Raw genomic sequence first — 22,223 nt, 5'->3', positions numbered from 1 at the left:
TTTTTTTTGTTTGCGGCTTGAGAGTAACTTCAACGATCACTCTGGCGTACACTGAAAATAATAAATTTCGTAAAATTACGAAAATCGTTTCATACACTACCTACATTTTCGTTGGCCCAACGAAACTTTCGTTGGCTCAACGAAAATATGCAATTTTTCGTAATATGAAAACCTTCATCAATTAATGAAAACGTTTCATACACTTTTTCTCCCTTTTTAGTGCCAAAAAATCTAATTCAATGAAAAGATTCATCAATTAACGAAAAATTTCATACTCATTTTAAAGAATAAAAATAAGAATTTTTTCCTTACTTTATCAAAGTTTTAATTAAGTAACGAAAAAATTCATTAACTTATGAAATTCAACATTAACTTAGGAAAATCTTCATAAGCTTATGAAAATTCTTCATATATTAATGAAATATTACATTGGCTTATGAAAAAATACATTAGTTAACGAAAAAAATCGTGGCCTTACAAAAAAAAAACGTAGACTTGGGTGCATTTCTGTTTTAATGATTAAAAATTTAATCTTGCTTTATATAGTTCACATTAGGTTTTTGTTTAAAAATCTATGTAAGTTTAGCTGAATATAAAAAATATTTGCGTATTGACAAGGTGTCTTACGATAAGTCGGACTCATCAGTTGACTTAAGTGAGCTCAACCTTGGCGTAACGCCAATTTTTGGTTTGGACTGTAAATTAATAATTTAACAAGTCCAATAAATAAATACTTTAATCTACTAAAAAAAAAATGATTAATACAACGAAAAGTTTCGTTAGCTAACGAATATTTTTTCGTAATTTAATTAAAATGTTCATAAAATTTACGAAAAAATTCGATAGCTAACGAAAGTTCTTTCATAAATTAATCAAAAAATACATTGACTAACGAAAAATATCACCGTGGTTAATTAAATTTTACGTTAATCGATGAAAAAATTTCGAAAATTGATGTAAAAATTCATTAACTCTCGATCAAAAATTTTTATGAAAAATTTCATTAAAATACTACAGTTTTCGTTGACTGATGAAGTTCTTCATCAACGTATGAAAGCCATTTCGTTGAGCCAATTAAATTTTTCATCGGCTGAAAACTAATTAAATTTTCGTTGGCTCAACGAATTTTTTCGTTGTATTTACGTAAGGATTTGGTTCAGTGTATGCACAACTTTTTAATAAAAAATTCTTCATGGTTGATGCAAAATGATGTTGATGCGAGGCCGAGTTGGCTCTTGTTGGCAAACCTCTTAACTTGCAAATAGTTGGTCAGACGAAGTCTTACATAAGGAATACGTGTCATTTCAGAAAATAACTAAAATATCTCAAAGGACGAATGTAATTTTGAAGTACTCAGAAGCTTTTTTTTTGTATCCACTAGGTATAAGTTCATACAATGACATTAGTGAAGAAATGAAACGAATAATTCCTCTTTCCAACTTCTGTTTCTTCGAAGCAATTGAAGCAGTAAGTCCCTGCCATGGCAGGACGTTAATCTTTCGATCCTTATACATATATGGGGCTGAAAATGGACATTCACAAGAGCAGATGAAACCTTCAAGTTTGCTTTAAAAAAATGATCCTTTTAGCAATATTCAGTCAAGTTTCCATCGGTGGATATTGGTTGAGAACATTCAAATACGAGGTGTACAGTACATAGACCGAGAGCCGGGAGCAGATTTCTTGCGTGAGAGGTAACCGATTCATATGAATGTCAGAGGTAGCGTGGGTCATGGTGATGACGAATACCTTAGTCTGCCTGCATTTATTTGGGCCGTTGTCGAGAAAAAGCGCATCAAAAGTACCATTTTTCTGAAAATCGATTTAGTGAGGGTAACCACTTAAAATTTATTGATAACCAACGCCACATACTCACTGATAACAAATATACCAATGGCAGACATTTTAAGTGTGGCCAAAGCCCCGGCAGACTGTCCCGAAAATGCGTTTTTTTTTGGCGTTTTTAGACTTTGGGGTAACCACCTAAAATTAATCGCATCCTGTAGCGGTGGACTCCCTGATAACAAAAATACCCATGGCAGACATTTTGAGTGTGGCCAAACCCTCGGCAGACGGTTTTGAAAATGCAGTTTTTCTGAAAATTGATTTATTTAGGGTAACCACTTAAAACTAGTCGCATCCTGTAGCGGTGGACTCCCTGATAACAAAAATACCCATGGCAGACATTTTGAGTGTGGCCAAACCCTCGGCAGACGGTTTTGAAAATGCAGTTTTTCTGAAAATTGATTTATTTAGGGTAACCACTTGAAATTATTCGCATCCTGTAGCGGTGGACTCCCTGATAACAAAAATACCCATGGCAGACATTTTGAGTGTGGCCAAACCGTCGGCAGACGGTTTTGAAAATGCAGTTTTTCTGAAAATTGATTTATTTAGGGTAACCACTTGAAATTAGTCGCATCCTGTAGCGGTGGACTCCCTGATAACAAAAATACCCATGGCAGACATTTTGAGTGTGGCCAAACCCTCGGCAGACGGTTTTGAAAATGCAGTTTTTCTGAAAATTGATTTATTTAGGGTAACCACTTAAAACTAGTCGCATCCTGTAGCGGTGGACTCCCTGATGACAAAAATACCCATGGCAGACATTTTTAGTGCGGCCAAACCCCCGGCAGACGCTCCCGAAAATGCAGTTTTTCTGAAAATTTATTTATTTTACTTTTTCACATAACTCGCGTATTATTGGACCTAGCAGAAACAATTGTATAGCAATCTTAAAGATAATTGAATTTCCTACAGAACATGTTAAATAAGTTTTTTCGATTAAACCTTCGGTTTAAGAGTTAGGGTGGTTTTTTTGAAGCAAGTCAAAGGGTGATTTTCTTATTTTTGTCATATCTCTTTTATTTGAGCTTTTTTAAAAATTAATTTGAAGTAAAAGTTGTAGATCTTTTTACTACCTTCATTTATTACATTAACGGTTTTTCGATTTGACAGACCGTTTTCGATCTGTAGGAAAAAAACTTCAAAAAGTTTGCAATTTTTTATATAGCTTTTTCCTATATAAAAAATTGCAATCTTTTTACCCCTCCCCGCCTAAAACTATACAATTTTTTTCTTGCCTGAGTGCAACCTACACGCCTAGGTTTTTTGTTACATGTACCTACTATGTAGAACCTTTTTCCTATATAAAAACTTTTTGAAGTTTTTTTCCTACAGATCGAAAACGGTCTGTCAAATCGAAAAACCGTTAATTTAATAAATGAAGGTAATAAAAAGATCTACAACTTTTACTTCAAATTAATTTTTAAAAAAGCTCAAATAAAAGAGATATGACAAAAATAAGAAAATCACCCTTTGACTTGCTTCAAAAAAACCACCCTAACTCTTAAACCGAAGGTTTAATCGAAAAAACTTATTTAACATGTTCTGTAGGAAATTCAATTATCTTTAAGATTGCTATACAATTGTTTCTGCTAGGTCCAATAATACGCGAGTTATGTGAAAAAGTAAAATAAATAAATTTTCAGAAAAACTGCATTTTCAAAACCGTCTGTCGAGGGTTTGGCCACACTCAAAATGTCTGCCATGGGTATTTTTGTTATCAGGGAGTCCACCGCTACAGGATGCGACTAATTTCAAGTGGTTACCCTAAATAAATCAATTTTCAGAAAAACTGCATTTTCAAAACCGTCTGCCGAGGGTTTGGCCACACTCAAAATGTCTGCCATGGGTATTTTTGTTATCAGGGAGTCCACCGCTACAGGATGCGACTAGTTTTAAGTGGTTACCCTAAATAAATCAATTTTCAGAAAAACTGCATTTTCAAAACCGTCTGCCGAGGGTTTGGCCACACTCAAAATGTCTGCCATGGGTATTTTTGTTATCAGGGAGTCCACCGCTACAGGATGCGACTAATTTCAAGTGGTTACCCTAAATAAATCAATTTTCAGAAAAACTGCATTTTCAAAACCGTCTGCCGAGGGTTTGGCCACACTTAAAATGTCTGCCATGGGTATTTTTGTTATCAGGGAGTCCACCGCTACAGGATGCGACTAGTTTTAAGTGGTTACCCTAAATAAATCAATTTTCAGAAAAACTGCATTTTCAAAACCGTCTGCCGAGGGTTTGGCCACACTCAAAATGTCTGCCATGGGTATTTTTGTTATCAGGGAGTCCACCGCTACAGGATGCGATTAATTTTAGGTGGTTACCCCAAAGTCTAAAAACGCCAAAAAAAAACGCATTTTCGGGACAGTCTGCCGGGGCTTTGGCCACACTTAAAATGTCTGCCATTGGTATATTTGTTATCAGTGAGTATGTGGCGTTGGTTATCAATAAATTTTAAGTGGTTACCCTCACTTAATCGATTTTCAGAAAAATGGTACTTTTGATGCGCTTTTTCTCGACAACGCACAGTGTGTCGAGCCCATACAAAAGTTTATCATAAATACTTGCAGCTAAGTTTTTGGAGTGTTAATATCTTTTTTTGTGTTGTTATGGCAGGAATAGAAAAAAAAATTACAAGTTAACAAATTAAACAACCTATTACTTTTTTTTTTAGTATAATTTATGAAATTAACATTTATTGAAGAAGCCACTTGTGAGCAAAATTAATTTTTTTTTTATATATAAACAAAAATATACTTTTCGTAAGGTTTTTGGTGTTCTGATCTCGAATCCGAACTCAGAAAAATTCTATCATATCACGTTTTTGAAATATTCCCGTTAGAAAATCTGAAATGTCGTTTTTTAACAGTTTTTGAGGTTATGTTCTTGAACGTGGTGATTTATTTTAAATAAATTTGTGACAGTTTCTAAAAGAACTAAATGTTTTCTTTTAAAGCCCGTTTAAATCTTTTCAATATCTTTTTTCTACCTTGAGAAATCTTAAGTTGAAGTCAACTTGTTTTGTTTATATTCTCTATACAAAAAAATCGTATGTTTATTTGCGTTTCATAGCAAATCTCGAATAGTTTTTTGTCAATCGCTTTCAAATTTTGAAATAACGTTTTATTTGCATTTTCGTAAATTCTTATATCGGCGAGGTTGGTAAATACGCTATAATACACAGTAGAGCGTGGCCGGGTCAAGTTATTATATTAAAAATCTAGTATGCAGAAAAATATAATTTTTTTCTTGTTGAAAACAATATTTAAAGTATTTTTAATTACATAAACAGCTTTTTGTTACTTGTGTATGGCTAAAAATTATTAAAAACATCGATCTTTTCATTTTTGTGATCCCCTTGAAGATGTTTCTCAAAAAATGAATTATTTTGAGTACTTGACTCGTAGCACATAAATGTGAATATCTCTGGTAATCGCAAACAGAAGCAGACCAAACTTTGCCAATATTAAGTATAGGCCTATGGCAAAATAATATAAAAAAATTATCGATATGATTTAATAAGTATTTTTTTAAATTTAGTTTAAAAATTAAATTTTTTTTTTTTTGGCCATTTATCAAAGAAATTTTAATAACTCATATATAATTTTATAAATTTAATTTTTTTTTGTTATACGTTTTACAACAACACTCAAATAAACAAAATAACCTTAACAAAATTTTTCAAACAATTACCAAACGTGAAATATATACTCTCAAAGATTCCCATAAATTCCTCAAAATATTTTCGATTTCCGAGGTACTCATGTTTCGGAGCTTATTTTGAATACATAACCTGGGTTATTTTGTAAGATAAATATGTTTTCATATGAGTTGACACTTCTAAATTATATTTTAATAGCAAAAATATTAATTTTTAACAACAAAAAAAGTGATTTATCATAAGGGGACGACACACTGTGCAACGGCCCAAATAAATGCAGGCAGACTAAGGTATTCGTCATCACCATGACCCACGCTACCTCTGACATTCATATGAAAAGAAATCTGCTCCTGGCTCTTAGACTAACAGGCCCTAGAGCCACAACGACTTAATCGTACAGTTGAAAATATAGACTACGATAGCTGGGGCTAATGGAGTGTATCCAAAACCGGTATACAAAGTGACAGGTGAAGACCCCATCATGGTTGACGTTGACGTGTATAAGTTTATAACACTCAACCAACTCGAACTATATAGGAACCGAACTGGCTGAAGAGACTTATTAATTACATAGTTTTAGTATCTATTTTTTGTACATTCCTGAAAATCTATCTAAAACTCATCTTTTTTCAATTAAATCAAATTATGAAGAAACAAACCTTTCAACATACATACATCTACACACACATAATAAAAGAATGATGTTTCATCGGCTGAAACATGACAGAAATTCATAATATTTTCATTGATACAACATACAATCACCGCAACTATGATTAAATACAATATAATGGAGACAGTGTTTCCGATAGAATGTTTGCAATTCAATCATTCCAGACGATAGACGAAACCAATAACCTTAACCTAGAATTAAACCATCTATTAGCATGCGATCTTATAGATACTTAATGGCAATGATGACGCTTCATTGCCCACCATACCTATAGATAAATTACCTTATGGAAGAAAGAAGATGAAACACAAATAAGGCATAAGATCTATGTCGAGTGTTTTTGCTTTCAAAATGGGTTAATTCTACTGTTTTCACATTTATATACATACCTACTTACATAATTATATTAAATTAAAAAAAAAAAATAATAATAATTTTTTTTTAGGAAACCTTTAAAAAATGTTGCCATGAATGAATTTTCACATGGTACATTTCACATTTTCACAAAGTATGCATACGCCATAGTGGCCAAACAAAACGTGCACTGTAAATGATAATAAGATTTCACAAAAATCTGTTATTTTGCGCAAAACCAATACCTATGTGGCGATAGCCACTACATTTACTTTTTATTACTTGTTACTACTTTGTTTACGTTTTACTTTAAATTAATATTTCGATCGTTTCATCAAATTATTAGTTTTCAATTTTCATATTTTTCAATAATCAATTCTTGTTTATAATCAAATCAATAAAGACGTATTGAATAATTTCATAAGAAATAAAATATCTTTTATTTCCAAATTGGTGACCCCGACTTAGAATAAGTACCTTCCAATCTTTAACAAGAATTCAAATATAAAATGAATGCAGAACAGGAAGCTGAACTTGCTGCTCTCCGAGAAGAAAATTCTCGACTTCTGCAGAATCAACAACAAAACGCAAGACCTCCAACACAACCAACAATCAACCGTGTGGCAGTGAAACTTCCACCGTTTTGGGCCGAACGGCGCAGCTTATGGTTTTCTCAAGCTGAGTCCCAATTTATTATCTCGGACATAACAAATGAAACCACTAAATTTCATTATGTTGTTTCACAGCTGGATACTCGTGTGGCTTCCGAAGTAGAGGATATCATAACCTCGATTCCAGAACAAAACCCCTTCACTGTTCTAAAATAGAAGCTCATTGAACGCTTATCAGCATCAGAAGAGCAACGTGTCCGACAACTCATCAGTGATGAAGAACTTGGTGATCGAAAACCTTCACAATTTCTTCGTCACCTTCGTTCTCTTGCTGGTCCATCAGTTCTGCAAGACAATTTGTTGCGACAACTTTGGTTGCGACGTTTACCATCGAACGTTCAAGCAATCCTTACATCGAGATCAGATCTTTCTCCTGATCAGCTTTCTGAGCTTGCTGATAAAATCGTTGAAGTTTCTCCACCACCAATTCCTTTTGCTGTTCATGCGACATCAAATAATGAACAGAACCAAAATTCACAAGCCCTTTTCGAAGCCATTGACACTCTCACAAGACAAGTTGCCGAGCTATCTTCGAATAGAACTTTTCGAAATCGCTCCAAGGCCCGAGGAAGACAAAATTCAAGAAGCAGTTCTAAGTCTGCGAAGAGAGAAGGATATTGTTGGTATCACTCCAGATACCAGCACAATGCACGTAAGTGTAATAAAACTTGCAGTTTTCAGGGAAACTTAAACAGCAGTCTATAATGACGGCGAATGACTGCAATGTTCCTGGAAGCCGTCTCTTTGTAACCGACCAAAATTCAAAACATCAATTCCTCATCGATACCGGATCTGACTTATCTTGCGTTCCAACCCGGCTTTTACCAAAACGACGTCCTTCCACTGATTACGATTTAAGCGCTGCAAATGATACCGTAATAAAAACATATGGATTTCTGCACCTCGATCTGAATTTGGGATTACGACGAAGTTTCATTTGGAGATTCGTTGTAGCTGACGTAAGCATTCCTATAATAGGGTCAGACTTCCTTGCCCACTATCATTTGCTACCTGACTGTCAATCGAAACGCCTAATTGACACATACACTGGACTTCAATCAACTGGAAAAACCACTTCAATTCAGCACAACAGTGTGAAAACAATTCAAATTTCATCGCCATGCACTGCTTTATTGACTGAATTTCAAGAAATTACTCGTCCTGCTGGTTTGCCTAGAGTTATTAAGCACAAAACTGTGCATCATATCCGCACAACACCAGGCCCTCCAATACAGTGTCGCCCTCGTCGATTGGCTCCAGAAAAACTAAAGATTGCCAAGAAGGAATTTGCTGACATGTTACTTGCTGGAACTATCCGACCTTCAGATAGCCCATGGTGTTCACCACTTCATCTAGCACCTAAAGGCGATAATGGTTGGCGTCCCTGTGGAGATTATCGTGCATTGAATGCCCGAACGATTCCAGATAAGTACTCTTCTCGTCATATCCATGATTTCACTTACAACATCAATGGAAGCAATGTGTTTTCAACTATTGATTTGTTGAAGGCATATCAACAAATTCCCATTAACCCTGATGACGTATGCAAAACAGCCATTACAACTCCATTTGGTTCCTACGAGTTTATGTTTATGACTTTTGGACTGAGGAATGCTGGAAACACCTTCCAACGTTTGATGGATGAAATTCTATTTGGACTGGACTTTTGCTTCACATATGTAGACGATATTCTGGTTTATTCCAAGACCACAGAAGAACATATGAACCACTTGCGCCTAATTTTTGAACGACTTTCAAATTATGGTATGGTCATAAATCCATCAAAGTGCGTTTTTGTTGCTTCAGAAGTAAAGTTCCTTGGATACACGGTAAATTCTGAAGGAATCAAACCTCCAAAAGAACGTGTTAAGACTATTGAAGACTACCCGCTCCCGAAAACAGCAAAAGGCCTTCGTCGTTTTCTTGGAATGCTAGATTTCTACCGAAGATTCATCCCAAAAGCATCTGAGATTCAAGCTCCACTTCACAATGCCATCAGCAATCCTCAACTCAAAGGATCTCAACCAGTTCCATGGACACCAGAGTTAGAAGAAGTCTTCAAGAGTTGTAAAGCCGCTTTATCTTCCGCAACTCTTCTTGTCCATCCAAGCTACGCAGCAGAACTTGGTCTTTTTACTGATGCATCAAACCACTCAATTGGAGCCTGTATAATGCAGAAGATAAAAGGCAGTTGGCAACCCTTGTCATTCTTTTCAAAGAAATTATCTGAGAGAGAGAACGCTTGGCCAACTTACCATCGAGAACTTCTAGCAATATATGAAGCAGTCCAACATTTTCGTCATATGTTGGAAGGTCAAGTATTTACAATTTATACTGACCACAAACCTTTGGTTCACGCTTTTAAACAAAAACGAGAAAAACTTTCACCTGTTCAACAAAATCATCTTACATTTATTGCTCAGTACTCTACCGACATTCAACATATTGGAGGAGAAGATAATATTGTTGCCGATGCTCTCTCCCGCATTGAAGCCATATCTTCCGTTGTCGATTATCAAGCCCTCGCAGTTTCACAAGAAGAAGATGAAGAACTTCAAAATCTTCTCGCGAACAACACCACATCCCTCATTTTAAAGAAAGTTTTGATGCCTAGAACATCGATGCATCTTTATTGTGACACATCGACAGGTAAGCCACGACCATATTTAACTAAGTCTTATCGTCGTCAGGTTTTTGAAACTCTGCACAACATGAGCCACCCAGGAGCCAAAACTTCAACAAAATTAATTGGTGACCGCTTTGTTTGGCCTTCAATGCGCAAAGATTGCCGTGTTTGGGCCCGATGTTGTATCTCTTGCCAACGCTCCAAAGTATCTCGACATGTTAAATCATCTTTAGGAAATTTCGCAACACCATCTACTCGATTTTCACATGTGCATGCCGACATAATTGGACCGTTACCACCAGTTAACTCCTACCGATATTGCCTAACAATCACCGATCGATTCACTCGGTGGTCAGAGGTATGTCCATTGCAAACTATTACAGCCGAGTCTGTCACTATGGGACTATTATCGTGTTGGATATCCCGTTTTGGATGCCCCGAAAAACTAACTGTAGATAGAGGATCTCAATTTACCTCACACACCCTTAAAAGTGTCGCAAAACAGTTTGGTATCGAACTCCGCCATACCATGGCTTGGCATCCTCAAGCGAACGGTATGATTGAACGCTTTCACCGGCAGTTAAAAGCTGCAATCATGGCTCATTCTAATGAAAATTGGATTGAAGCACTTCCACTTGTTTTGCTTGGAATAAGGTCTGCTTTCAAAGAAGATATTAAGGCAACGTCAGCAGAATTGGTTTATGGTGAACCACTGCGATTGCCAGGAGAATTTCTTGCAAAACCGACACACAATGAAGTTATTGATCCTTCACATTTTCTTGATCGTCTTCGAAAATGCATTTCACGCCTACGACCTATACCAGCCTCAAGACATTCTCAACCTGGGTCATTTGTTTTTAAAGAACTGTTAACCAACTGTAGTTATGTTTTTCTAAGAACTGGCCCCATTCGAAGATCCCTTCAACAACCATAATTAATATTTCGATCGTTTCATCAAATTATTAGTTTTCAATTTTCATATTTTTCAATAATCAATTCTTGTTTATAATCAAATCAATAAAGACGTATTGAATAATTTCATAAGAAATAAAATATCTTTTATTTCCAAACCTATACATTAATTGTGTAAAGATGTTGTGATTTTGAAATAATTGACAGTTTTTTTTTTTTGCAGTAGGTAGGTATAATATATCTATTTTGTTCATAAATTATATGAATACTCAATATTTGGCTCACAATTTGGAGTTCAATATGTCAAAAATTCATCTCGCAGTCATATAGAAATTTGGGATCATTTTTAACTGAAATTAGACCGTCAAATAAATAGACGGATAGTAACCAATTTTTTTTTTTTTTGTAGATGATTCAAAAAGAAAATGATAGCAGCTCAGTCAAGTTTTTTAATTATTCTTCATCAAAAAAACGTTCTTACCTTACAAAAATTCTATTGAAAATTCACAAAAATCATCTTCATCGAGCACATGTCGCAAGCAATTGGTCTGCATGGTAGGATGTTCAGTTCGAGTCACATTTATACCAAATGCTTTATTTAATATACAAAAAAATTAAATAAATACTTTTCAAGTAAACAAAGCTATTATAATTGCTGCAATTATGATGCCTGGGCAAAGATACAAACACTTTTGTTTGAGATATTTACCTTCTTAATTTATTTTGTTCTTCTTTTCTTTTTCATTTATTGTTCCTTTTGTTGGCTATGTAATTAAAATTTGTTTGCATTCGTTAAGTGGTAAAATGATATGCGCGCGTGAATTTTAAGAAAGTGTGATTTTTATTGGTGAATCTTGAGTCTTTGTTTGATAACAAACACGAGTTATTCATTATTCCGAACTATAAGAATGAAAATATCAATTTAAATTTTTTATTTTGACAAAAAACAAATTATAGTCATATATTTTTTTTTTTATCAAAACTAAGTGAAATTATACTTATACACATACAGACTCTACCGGGGTATTAATGCTGATTGGCTTTGAGTGAATAAATTTTTTTGACATTCTACAACTTTCTTCAAAAACCTCATAAGCGTGTCAAAATTTTAAAATCCAACCGGTAAGAGCAGGATTGTACGAGTATGTTTAAAGAAAAATATTTGACTGATAATATGCATGCGACACATCATTTGATTTTTTTTTTTCAATATCAAGGAGACTAAACCAAAATGACAAAATTTATTGTCGTTTTTGATGTAGGTACTTTCAAATGTTACCATGTGTTCAAGGTAGCTAAACATGTATTTTTGTAGAAAATAGAAATGGAAAAATTCTTCGAAAAATGCGGCACTTAATGTTAATACAATTTAAAAGCAATATGGAGAATAGAAAAAAAAAAACAAAACAAGGAGAAAATAAACTACTCCTTTTTTGAAATCCTATCTCTGCCAAATCGGTGATTTGTGAAATTAATAAACGAAAAATCTTACAATTTAATTTTTCTCATTGAGAAATGACACTCTAAGCGTTTTGTCAAGAAGCCCATCGGCAAGAATATGGAAACTTCTCAGTTCAAAATCCAATTCCGAATTCGTGAAATCAATACCTCATGTTTTTCTGAGCTCAAAGACGACCATATCCTTTCCTGGAGTTAAGAGAACAACCCATCAAATAATGGGGATTCTGGTTCTGATTTGTTCTGCTTGCATATTCTTCAAGGCTCTGAAACTAAGTTATCAGAAGAAAAGCGATCTTTTTGTTGATATTTTACTTTCACTTAAAGATACTTTTAAGCCATTTTTTTAATATTAAAACATTGGCGTTGAAATGGCAAACAAAAATTGTGTATGAATAATTCATTTTACATAAAAGCGCAATTGAGTTTGCATGACTTGTGACGGTATCTTAAGAAAAAAAAAAACTAGTTTCATTAATTAAAATTCACTCTTAACTCTTCCAATATTTATATTACTCTACAGGAAACCTTAAGTTTACTGTAAGATGTCGTACAAGTAGAAGAGTAAGTTGAGTAGAACAAGTGTTTTGTTATTATTACATCTTTAAGTGCTAATTATTTATCGACACTGACAAATTACATGCTGATGTACCTACTTCGTATAAAAATAGATGTTCTGTTAATTTGATTAAATGTTTATAAATGTTTCGTTATTATTAGACACTAATTTAGGGTTTTACTTTAATTGTTCAAACAAAAGCTACGAAAATGAAGTTGTCCTTCTAGGAAATAAGTTAACTTTAATTTGATTTATGTTTTAAACTATAAATAAGACCATTTAGTTTTCTGAATTGGAATTGTGACATTCTAGGGTATTTGCAAGGTGCGCAAAATATTAAATTTCTTAGGATGATATATTTTGTATCTAGTAAAGTAGTATACGTTAACTAAAAATAGAGCCTGACATCTGAACGACATTATTTTGGCTACAATAGATTAAAAAAAAATCATTTATAGTCTATTGAATAGACCCTTTTGAATGGAACAAATTCGTTTAAGAGTTTTTTTTATTGCTGAATATGATTCATTGGCATAAAAGAATACTTCAGCCAAAAGTGCTACTAAACCCATTGGTGCATTTCTGAGAAAACGGCAACACTGGTCGGTTTTCAGTTTTTTGATTTAACTTGAAAAACAAACCTTTGAAATGGTTCAAAGACACTTTTCATAGAAAATTAAATTTTCTATCAAGTTAAGATGATTAAAAAATTTTAAAAATTATAATTGAATAAAATTCTAACCTAAAATCAATGAAAAAAAAGTTAAAATATCGAGGATTTTATTTTTTTTACTACTATTTTTTTCGTGTAGGAAGCCGGTACGCCCAAACTTTGTACTAATAAAATAAAGCAGAGGTATAATCCTTTCATAATATATGCAACTTTTTTTTGTCTAGAAACGACTGAAATGTACCTTTTCAAAAATTAGCACTTTTTCTATATTTTTGACTTTTTTAGTTGAAAGCAAGTTTTTAAAATTCGATAAAATCGTAATAATTGGTAACTTTTCGACTTTTAAAGTAAACAGACCTTGAGGTAGGTATTGATTTAATTTAAACTAATTATGACAAATAAAAAAAAATATTTGCAAAATTCAATAATTAATATTCAACTATTAAAATAAACAAAGTTACAGAATTTTTAGTGTCAGAGTCCCGAGAATCGAGAGTAGGTCCATATGTATTTTTAGTCGAAAAGCACCTACCTGTGCTACCTACTTAAAATTATTCAGTGTCCTTCTTGACATTGAACATGAGGGGTAAATAAATAATAATCACCTGTCGAAATTGACAGAAACTATCAAAAACATATTCCCATAAAATAAAAAAAAACTCCAAAAGCTAGACGAAGGAAGCTTACGTACAGAAATATAATCTAAAAAAGAAATATGCATACGTACATAGCTAACTTTCCATTACCCAATCTTCTTCAATAAATTAGTATTTGTTTCTTTTCAAAGCAAAAATTTCATCCCATAAACATTTATTCCTCAATTGTCCCTTTCTCTAACTTTTATATACGAATATAGATCAGTTTCCTAAACATGCTGTTCAAAATTAATCCCTCTTTCTACAACAAGAAAAATAAATAAATAAAAACTGACTGTCACAGTAATTGGCTCCTTTACCGTTTAGAATGTCAAAGCTTAGTTGTCTTAATCTTTGATGTTTGCCTGCTGCCGTCTGGTTTTGAAAAATAAAAAATTAATAAAGAAAATTTTGAATAGGGTGACTTTTTCTTCTTTCCAAAGAGAGAGGTTGTTTAGAACTTCCTAATCCAAGTGCTTTTATCGATTGTCTTCAGCAACAACAACAACAAAAAAGAATCACATAATTGCCAGGATAAAATACATTTTCAATACATCCTCTTCGCAGGAGTATATTCTTTCGTATCTCCTTTTAAAATACAAATTCAATTGCAGATAAAAAATAATAATATCAATTTCACTTCCCGCAAAATTGGAAAAGTGCTATTCTAATCTTCTTCTTTTTCTGGTTCCTTTGTGTTGTCAAATCTGAAGTGACTCAAATTTTACGCCTACGACCGACGATATAATAAATTTTAAGAACCCCACGAAACACACAATTGAATATTAAATTCTATATTTCATCAATAGACAATTTTGAGAATCCATAGAAAAATAAAATTTTTAAGCCAAATATAGGGTAGAGTAGGCTTACAAGGGTCACCATCCCTTAAGAAAAGTTTTTGATTTTTGTGTCCTTTCAATAAGAGCTGAATTTTAAATCGATGCATTGTGTCAATATTGGTAGCAGCGTATATTTGGTCATAGATTTCACTGTGTTCCACTAAAAAATTATAGCCGAATTGAACCCTATCGCCTACAAATTTCATTACACCCTGAAATATGAATTTAGAGGGCGACACGGTGTTTGGGACCTTTAACCCATTGCGAGTGTTAAGTGTTAAAGAAAGACTGTTTTAGAAAAGCATTCAGATCTTTTTAACGATACAAAAAAATTAAGTTTTGGTTAAAAACCTAAAAATTCTATTTTTCACATTAAATTCGGTTTTAAGTGTATACTTGATCTAGAACATGTTAGTTTTAATAATTATTTCACAAAAATATATTGTAAAATAAATATTTTACAAGTAGGTATTGTCTTCGTGTCAAAAAAAAAATCAAAACTAACATTACGATGAAGTTAAAAAAAAGTAGGTTTAGTCATGACGTCCGTCGGACTATCCGTCCGTGCGTCCATCAGAAGCTGCAGTCTAAACCTAAAACTTGTACCTTCCATTCAAATGTTTCGATTTATTACATTCTTTTTGGAAACGGTTCTAACGATTTCGATTACCTAATTTGGTGAGTGTGAATAAAATTCTAAACTGCATTTTTAGTTTTTCCAAAAAATTCGGATAGTGGAAATATGCAACTTTTTGCTGAAGCGTTTTAACATTTTGGTTATTTTCATATATTTCATTGAAGGCGAGCAAGAACGTGCTACCCAATCGTGAATTTTATTAATAGACATTTGGACAAGGTCAACTTCGAAAAAAAAAATACTTTTTACCTATAATAAATGGAGTGAGGATATTCTGATATTATATTCAAGCAAAACTACCTACATATATTAGAACCAGGCTTGTAAGAAATCATTTTTTTAATGCATTAGTTTTCCATTACCTGCAAATTAAAAAAAAATACTTATAGCAAATAAAAAAAATGCATTAAAAAAAGTCTTTATTGCTATTGAAAAAATTCGCATTAAAAAAATTTTTATTGCAGCTGAAAAACATTTCATTAAAAAAATATTTATTACAACTAGGTAATATGTTTTGCATTAAAAAAAAATATTGTTTGTAACTGAAAAATATTTGCATTGAAAATAAAACTTTTTAGCATTAAAAATAAATTTCACGACTGGGGTCGCTCTTATGCTTAAAGTAACTCTAATGTTAAAGCTTTTTGTTTTTATTCAAGAAATTTAAAATTTGATATTTGGAAGTAATTTCAAAAGTAGTATAAAAAAATTAAATCTGTTTTTATAATTAATTAAACACCGTTTAACGTGTATGCCATTTTATTTCTTGTATAAAAAGGTAAGTATTTTTAGAAAAAAAATTTCGAAAATCGTAGGAGCCGTTTTTAAAAAAAAAAAAATTATGTTTTTATAAATAAAAATTTTCTAACATTTTTCAAAAAAAAAGTTGGTATGCCATTTTGAAGAAATAATTAATGTACACATAAAAACGAAATTTAAAGATTTTTCGTCAAACCGTTTTCAAAAAATTTATTTTTCGAAAAAAATTTTTGAAATATTTTTTAAAAATGCGAAAAGTGTAGTTTTTGAAAATTTTCTTAAATTTTTAAACGCTCTTGTATAAAAATTTTCGTTGAAAGCGGATTAGTCTTGTACGAGTTATTTATAAATCAAAAAAACCGTTCTATGACAGGTACCGTTAATAACGGTATAAAAAATATTTTTTTTATTTCAAAAGTTGGCTCTTATGTGTAAAACTTCACACAAAAATTTTAATCAATATCGTTAGAGCCGTTTTTGAAAAAAAAAATTAACTTTTCTTTTTCCGTTATATGGCAGGTACCGTTAGTTTTGGTCATAAAAATAAAATCAGAATTTCCTCTCTAGGGAATCACCCAAAACTGCTAAATACCAAGTTTGAAGAAAATCAATTCACTCGTTTAGACTGCAGCTCCAGATAGAGACAGATACATAGACAGACAGACAGAATTGCCGGACCCACTTTTTTGGCATTCTCCATCATCGTAATGTCACGTAAAATTGTTATCTCGAGTTCGATTTTTTTTACGAATCCTAAACTTTCCCTATAGTACCTATATCGCAAGTAAAAACGTTTGCAAATAAAATATTTTCTGTAATGAAAAAATAATTTAATGCAAAATGTATCCAATAAATATTTTTTTTAAGGCACATATTTTTCAGTTTCGATAAAAGTTTTTTTAATACAAGCTTTTTTATGCAATTTTTTTTATTTGCAATGAATATTTTTTTCTAAATTAAAATTTTTTTTTTAATCACTGATTAAAAACACATCAATAATGCAAAAAATAGGTTAAACTTCAGTCATATAATGCAGCTTTGAGGTTAAGTAAAATGTATCTTTAAAAAATAATGTATCCTCAAGCAAAAAAAAAAATTAATTAATAGGGTGAGACCATCCATGTCTTATGAATTATAAGATTGTATGTTTTTAAGTAAAGTAGGATTACCCTTGGTTCGGTGCTATCACTTGTCTAGTAAATTAAGCTTCAAAGATCCCTTTACCGAAAGTTATTTGAAGGAATATTCTGTAGCAGTTAATAATACTTAAATCTCCATTCGATAACTGTCCTTATTTGATTATTGCAAATTTTATTGCCACTGTCACTTACAATGAATTATTGCAAAGCAACAAATCTAATTACGAAACTCATCGAAGTTCAGATAATAAAAAAATCCATTCTATTATAAATACATTGCATTGGACGGATCCTTCTTACAGGATATAACCTCAAATCCTTTGCAAACGCATTAACACTCTGATAGTGTTTTGTCTAATCAAATACAAGTCATTGCTATATAACAGGGATGGCGAACCAATGGCACGCGTGCCATTGGTGGCACGCCATAAAATATTTCCGGCACGCCACCAGTTAAGTAATTCAATTGTCATTTGAGCGACATTCAACGATTTTTCCAGTAAAATTTGTCTTGAGATTTTGTAAAACTGTAAAAATCTCTTCTTCTCAGAAGAAGATACTCACGTTCTGAAGAACGGATTGAATTTACATGAAAAACCAGACCAAGTAAAATTAACTGAACAGTTTTGTATCGGTAGGTAATTAGGTTTTCACAAGTTAAAGAATTATCGGAAATGCTAGGTCTACTAAGGACCCTGATACGACATCCTTCGATAAACTTAACATGTCTAAATTTTACTGGTAGGAAATTGAAGAAATTGAAATGTAGCTGAACGAATTTGTCCGATATCGACTCAAAAATTAGTCGAAACGAGGAAATAGTTGGAATCAATCAAACTAGAGAGGGTGGAGGGCAATACGCCCAAAAACTATTTTTGTAGTTTTTTTTTTCAAAAACAGGCGTGGCAAAATCGCATCGTCACCTCCTCGCGGTGCCCGCTGGATATCCAACTAACGACGAGCGTTGGATCCATTCGATCCACGAGCTGAGTCATCTGAGTTATCTTTTCAGGAACTAGAAGCAAAAGAACAGAAATATCGCTCTGAATGCACCAGCTCACAATTAAATCCAAGAGCGTCTGACACATATTGTGCGGCACACTGGTCAGCGTCTGTACCCTATGGGGCGGCTGAATATAAACTATGGATAGAAGTAACTGACCTATTTATGGTACGAAAACAAAGTTAAAAAAATTATGGCAATAAACAAAACGAATAGATTAAATACCCCAGGTGGCAATCCAGTAAAACTGGTAAATCCACTCTCTTTAGAGGTCGGTCCTATGGATTCTGGGGAGGACCAATTATTGCTTATACATATTGAGAGACGGAGTTCAAAGATGCAAAGAACTCCCCCAAACAAATTTACTTCAGGGGTTACATCACCGACAACCCCAAACAATACTATCGATGTTAAACACATCAGAGAAAAAGGGACCAATAAAAATGAAGAGATCGACATTACAGATCAACAGAGTTCCATCGAAGACAAAGAGATAGACCAATCAAAATCAAAGAACTACTTTGAAGAATGGCAAATTGAAATAGCAGCAAGAAAACAACTTGAAGTTCTAGTTCAAAGTCTTCAGCTGCAAGTGAGAAAACTCGAAGAGAAAGTTTCCTTACTTGACAAGAAAGATTCAGAGTCCACGCTTCAGTTAAGTCCAAAACATATTGAGCGTGAATATCAAACCGATGAAGAAGAGCTCTTGTTTGAAACTGAGAAAAAGAAAAATAAGTGTATCACAAAGAAACGTAAACCAAACGCGAGTCCTGAGATTTGTTCAAGAAATCAGAAAAGCTCTAAAACCGAAAATAATCGTTGCCGAGCTTTTGGTCATACCCAAAAATACTGCAACCGCGAGTTTGCTTGTGTAAAGTGCGAAGGAAAACATGCAACTATAAATTGTCCGATGAGCAAAGATCAGAAAGCAAAATGTGTGAACTGCCAGGGTAATCACCCGGCAAGCTATAGAGGCTGCCCAGTTGCCAAAAAATTCCAAGAGTTCAGAAGCAAAAATACATCTGCTAGAGACAAACCCAGAAACACAGTAAATACCGATTTAACTGCTGAAAACAATACTAAGAATGAACCGCCTAAAAAAGCCGTTCAAAGTAAAAGCGATGAAAATAAAGCCTATTCTCAGATTCTAAAAAATGTGCGGAAGAATGAAGAGACTTCCATAAAAGAAATGCTACACCTCATTCTTCAAAGAATTGATAAACAGGATTTGAATATCAAACAGTTAAGCGAAAAAGTCGCTATTAAAAAACAATGATGGACAGAACACTTAAAATCGCTACATGGAATGCAAACGGTCTTTTACAACACTTATCCGAATGAAAAATCTTTTTAGATCTAGAACATATAGATATTTGCCTGGTGTCCGAAACTCACTTCTCCATTGGGCAAAGTCTAGATAATGTAATAGAAAACTATTCATGTTACCACGCTCCACATCCAGCTGACAAGGCAAGAGGTGGATCGGCGATTCTTATAAAAGAAAGCTTAAAACATTATGAAGAAACCAAGCTTACTAATGAAAATATGCAAGTAACAACTATTAGTATTGGTATGAAAAAGAAAGAGTTTAAGATAGCAGCTATATACTGCCCACCAAGGCGCTCCCCGACAGAAGATGACTAAACAGATCTATTAAATCTTCTTGGGCATAACTTTCTTGTTGGTGGAGACTTCAATGCGAAACACACCCATTGGGGTTCAAGACTTATATCAACAAAAGGCAAAAGACTTTTCCAAGCAGGCCGTAAATACAATTGCGAATTCTATTCCTCCAGGTCGCTTACTTACTGGCCTTCCGATACTAACAAAATACCAGACCTTATTGACTTTTTCGTAGCTAAATGAATCAAACGAAATCACATTAGTGTCGAAGGTAATTATGACTTGTCATCAGATCATACTCCAGTGATTCTATCACTAAGTGAATCGGAAGTAATAGAAAAAAGTAATCCAAAGCTTGTAAATAAGAAAACAAACTGGAGTAATTTGGAAGATCTCCCATGGATACAATCGAGCAAATTGACCATGGAGTGGAACAATTTATTGCTGATGTGCAACAGGCAGCTGAAGAAAGTACTCCAACATTTTCTAATAGAAGACAAAATGAAATAAAATATCCTTTAGAGATAAGAGAGTTGATAATAGAGAAAAGAAGAGCTCGAAGAAAATGGCAAAATACTAGATTTCCAGACGATAAATCAACGTTTAACCGTATAAGCAACAATCTTAAAAAACAAATTTATAAATTCAAAAATGATTCACTCAGTACATTCCTAAAGAATTTAACGACTGATGCTTCAACCGATTTTTCACTATGGAAAGCAGCCAAGCGCCTGAAAAGACCGCAGTTACTAAACTCTCCCTTGAAATCTCAAGATGGGAAATGGATCGGTAACCCAAAAGAAAAAGCTAACCTTTTCGCGGAGCATCTTGCGAATGTTTTTAACCCAACAAACGCGGCTGAAAATAGCTTACAGTTTGTTGATAAGATAGATGAAAGTGAAATACCAATTGTAAGATTAAAAGAAATAAAAAGTATGTGTTTACATCAACTATCAAATAAAAAATCACCAGGTTACGATCTTGTTACTGCTCAGGTTATGAAAGAAATGCCTTTGAAAGCCTTCATAAAACTCCAATATATAATAAATGCATGCCTTAAGCAACGGTATGTCCCACACCATTGGAAAATTGCTGAAGTTATTGTCATACCCAAGCAAGGTAAGCCACCTACAGAAGTGACGTCTTACAGACCAATATCGCTTATACCAATTATGGCAAAAGTTTTTGAAAAACTGCTTCTGAAGAGACTTAGCAAAATTATAGAAGAAAGAAGGTTAATCCCAAATCATCAGTTTGGCTTTAGAAATAAACATTCCACGATAGACCAAGTTCATAGAATAACGGATGTAATAGAAAAAGCAATAGAAGAAAAACAAGTATGTTCAGCTATTTTCTTAGATGTTGCTCAAGCCTTTGACAAGGTTTGGCATGAGGGACTTGAGTACAAACTGCAAAGGGATCTTCCCAGACAGTACTATGAAATATTAAAATCGTACATCTCAGACCGATTGTTTAGAGTAAGGTACGATCAAGAATATTCGGAATTGAAGAAAATAGAAGCCGGTGTACCACAAGGAAGTGTCCTAGGTCCTACCCTGTATTTACTATACACAAGGGATATCCCAGTTGGGAATCACACCATAATGGCTACTTTTGCAGATGATACCGCAATTTTGGTACCCGACAAATGTGTCTATAGGGGAGCAGTAAAGCTGCAATATGCCGTCGACACAGTCAGAGATTGGACCGAAAAATGGCGTATCAAACTCAATGAAACAAAATCTTCACATATAAACTTTACAAATAAAAAGATAAACAATATTCCAATATTCATTAATAATCAAGCTGTACCTTACGCCAATACGGCCAAATACCTTGGAATGACTTTGGATGCAAAGCTAAAGTGGAAAGAGCACATCAAAAAGAAAAGAGAAGAACTAAACTTGAAATATAGAAAAATGTACTGGTTACTTGGTAACAACTCTGATTTATCAACCCAAAACAAAATAATGCTGTATAATCAAGTACTAAAGCCTGTTTGGACCTATGGTATCCAATTATGGGGCTGTACAAAGAAAACAAATACCGAAATCATCCAAAAATTCCAAAACAAAGTCCTTCGTGGAATAGTTAATGCACCTTGGTACATAAGAAATAGCGATCTACATCGTGACTTACAAATAGAA

The 22,223-nt window shown here is 33.3% G+C and overlaps 2 protein-coding genes across 10 annotated transcripts in view; one reads left to right on the top strand and one right to left on the bottom strand.

The window, feature by feature from the left end:
* The window catches only part of LOC129917985 (high affinity cGMP-specific 3',5'-cyclic phosphodiesterase 9A), a 278,734-nt gene that overhangs the window by 190,364 nt on the left and 66,147 nt on the right, over positions 1–22,223 (bottom strand). Inside the window, exons 1-2 of one of the 9 annotated variants that reach the window (XM_055998261.1) lie at positions 11,458–11,681; positions 11,230–11,340 (exon numbers count right to left, since the gene is read on the bottom strand). The exons of 6 other annotated variants lie outside the window; for them this stretch is intronic. The gene's annotated coding sequence lies outside the window, so the exon portion shown is untranslated. Of the gene's footprint in view, positions 1–11,229; positions 11,341–11,457; positions 11,682–22,223 lie in introns of those variants that run through there. 2 more of the 9 variants (XM_055998263.1, XM_055998262.1) reach the window with 2 other exon arrangements.
* LOC129918218 (uncharacterized) lies at positions 7,049–7,915 on the top strand. The gene is made up of 2 exons (XM_055998621.1): positions 7,049–7,309; positions 7,367–7,915. Exons 1-2 carry the CDS (start codon positions 7,049–7,051, stop codon positions 7,913–7,915), a joined length of 810 nt encoding a protein of 269 aa, XP_055854596.1.

The sequence above is a fragment of the Episyrphus balteatus genome, chromosome 4, assembly GCF_945859705.1.
Source record: "Episyrphus balteatus chromosome 4, idEpiBalt1.1, whole genome shotgun sequence".
In the NCBI taxonomy this organism is placed as follows: domain Eukaryota; kingdom Metazoa; phylum Arthropoda; class Insecta; order Diptera; family Syrphidae; genus Episyrphus; species Episyrphus balteatus.
This window is presented reverse-complemented; position numbering and strand designations above follow the sequence as displayed.

What these genes read in the sequence shown, in the direction of transcription:
- LOC129918218 (XM_055998621.1), top strand. Translation starts at nt 7,049, where the DNA reads ATGAATGCAGAACAGGAAGCTGAACTTGCTGCTCTCCGAGAAGAAAAT. An exon ending in ATACTCGTGTGGCTTCCGAA is followed by an intron (nt 7,310 to 7,366) that starts GTAGAGGATATC and finishes GTTCTAAAATAG; the next exon opens with AAGCTCATTGAACGCTTATC.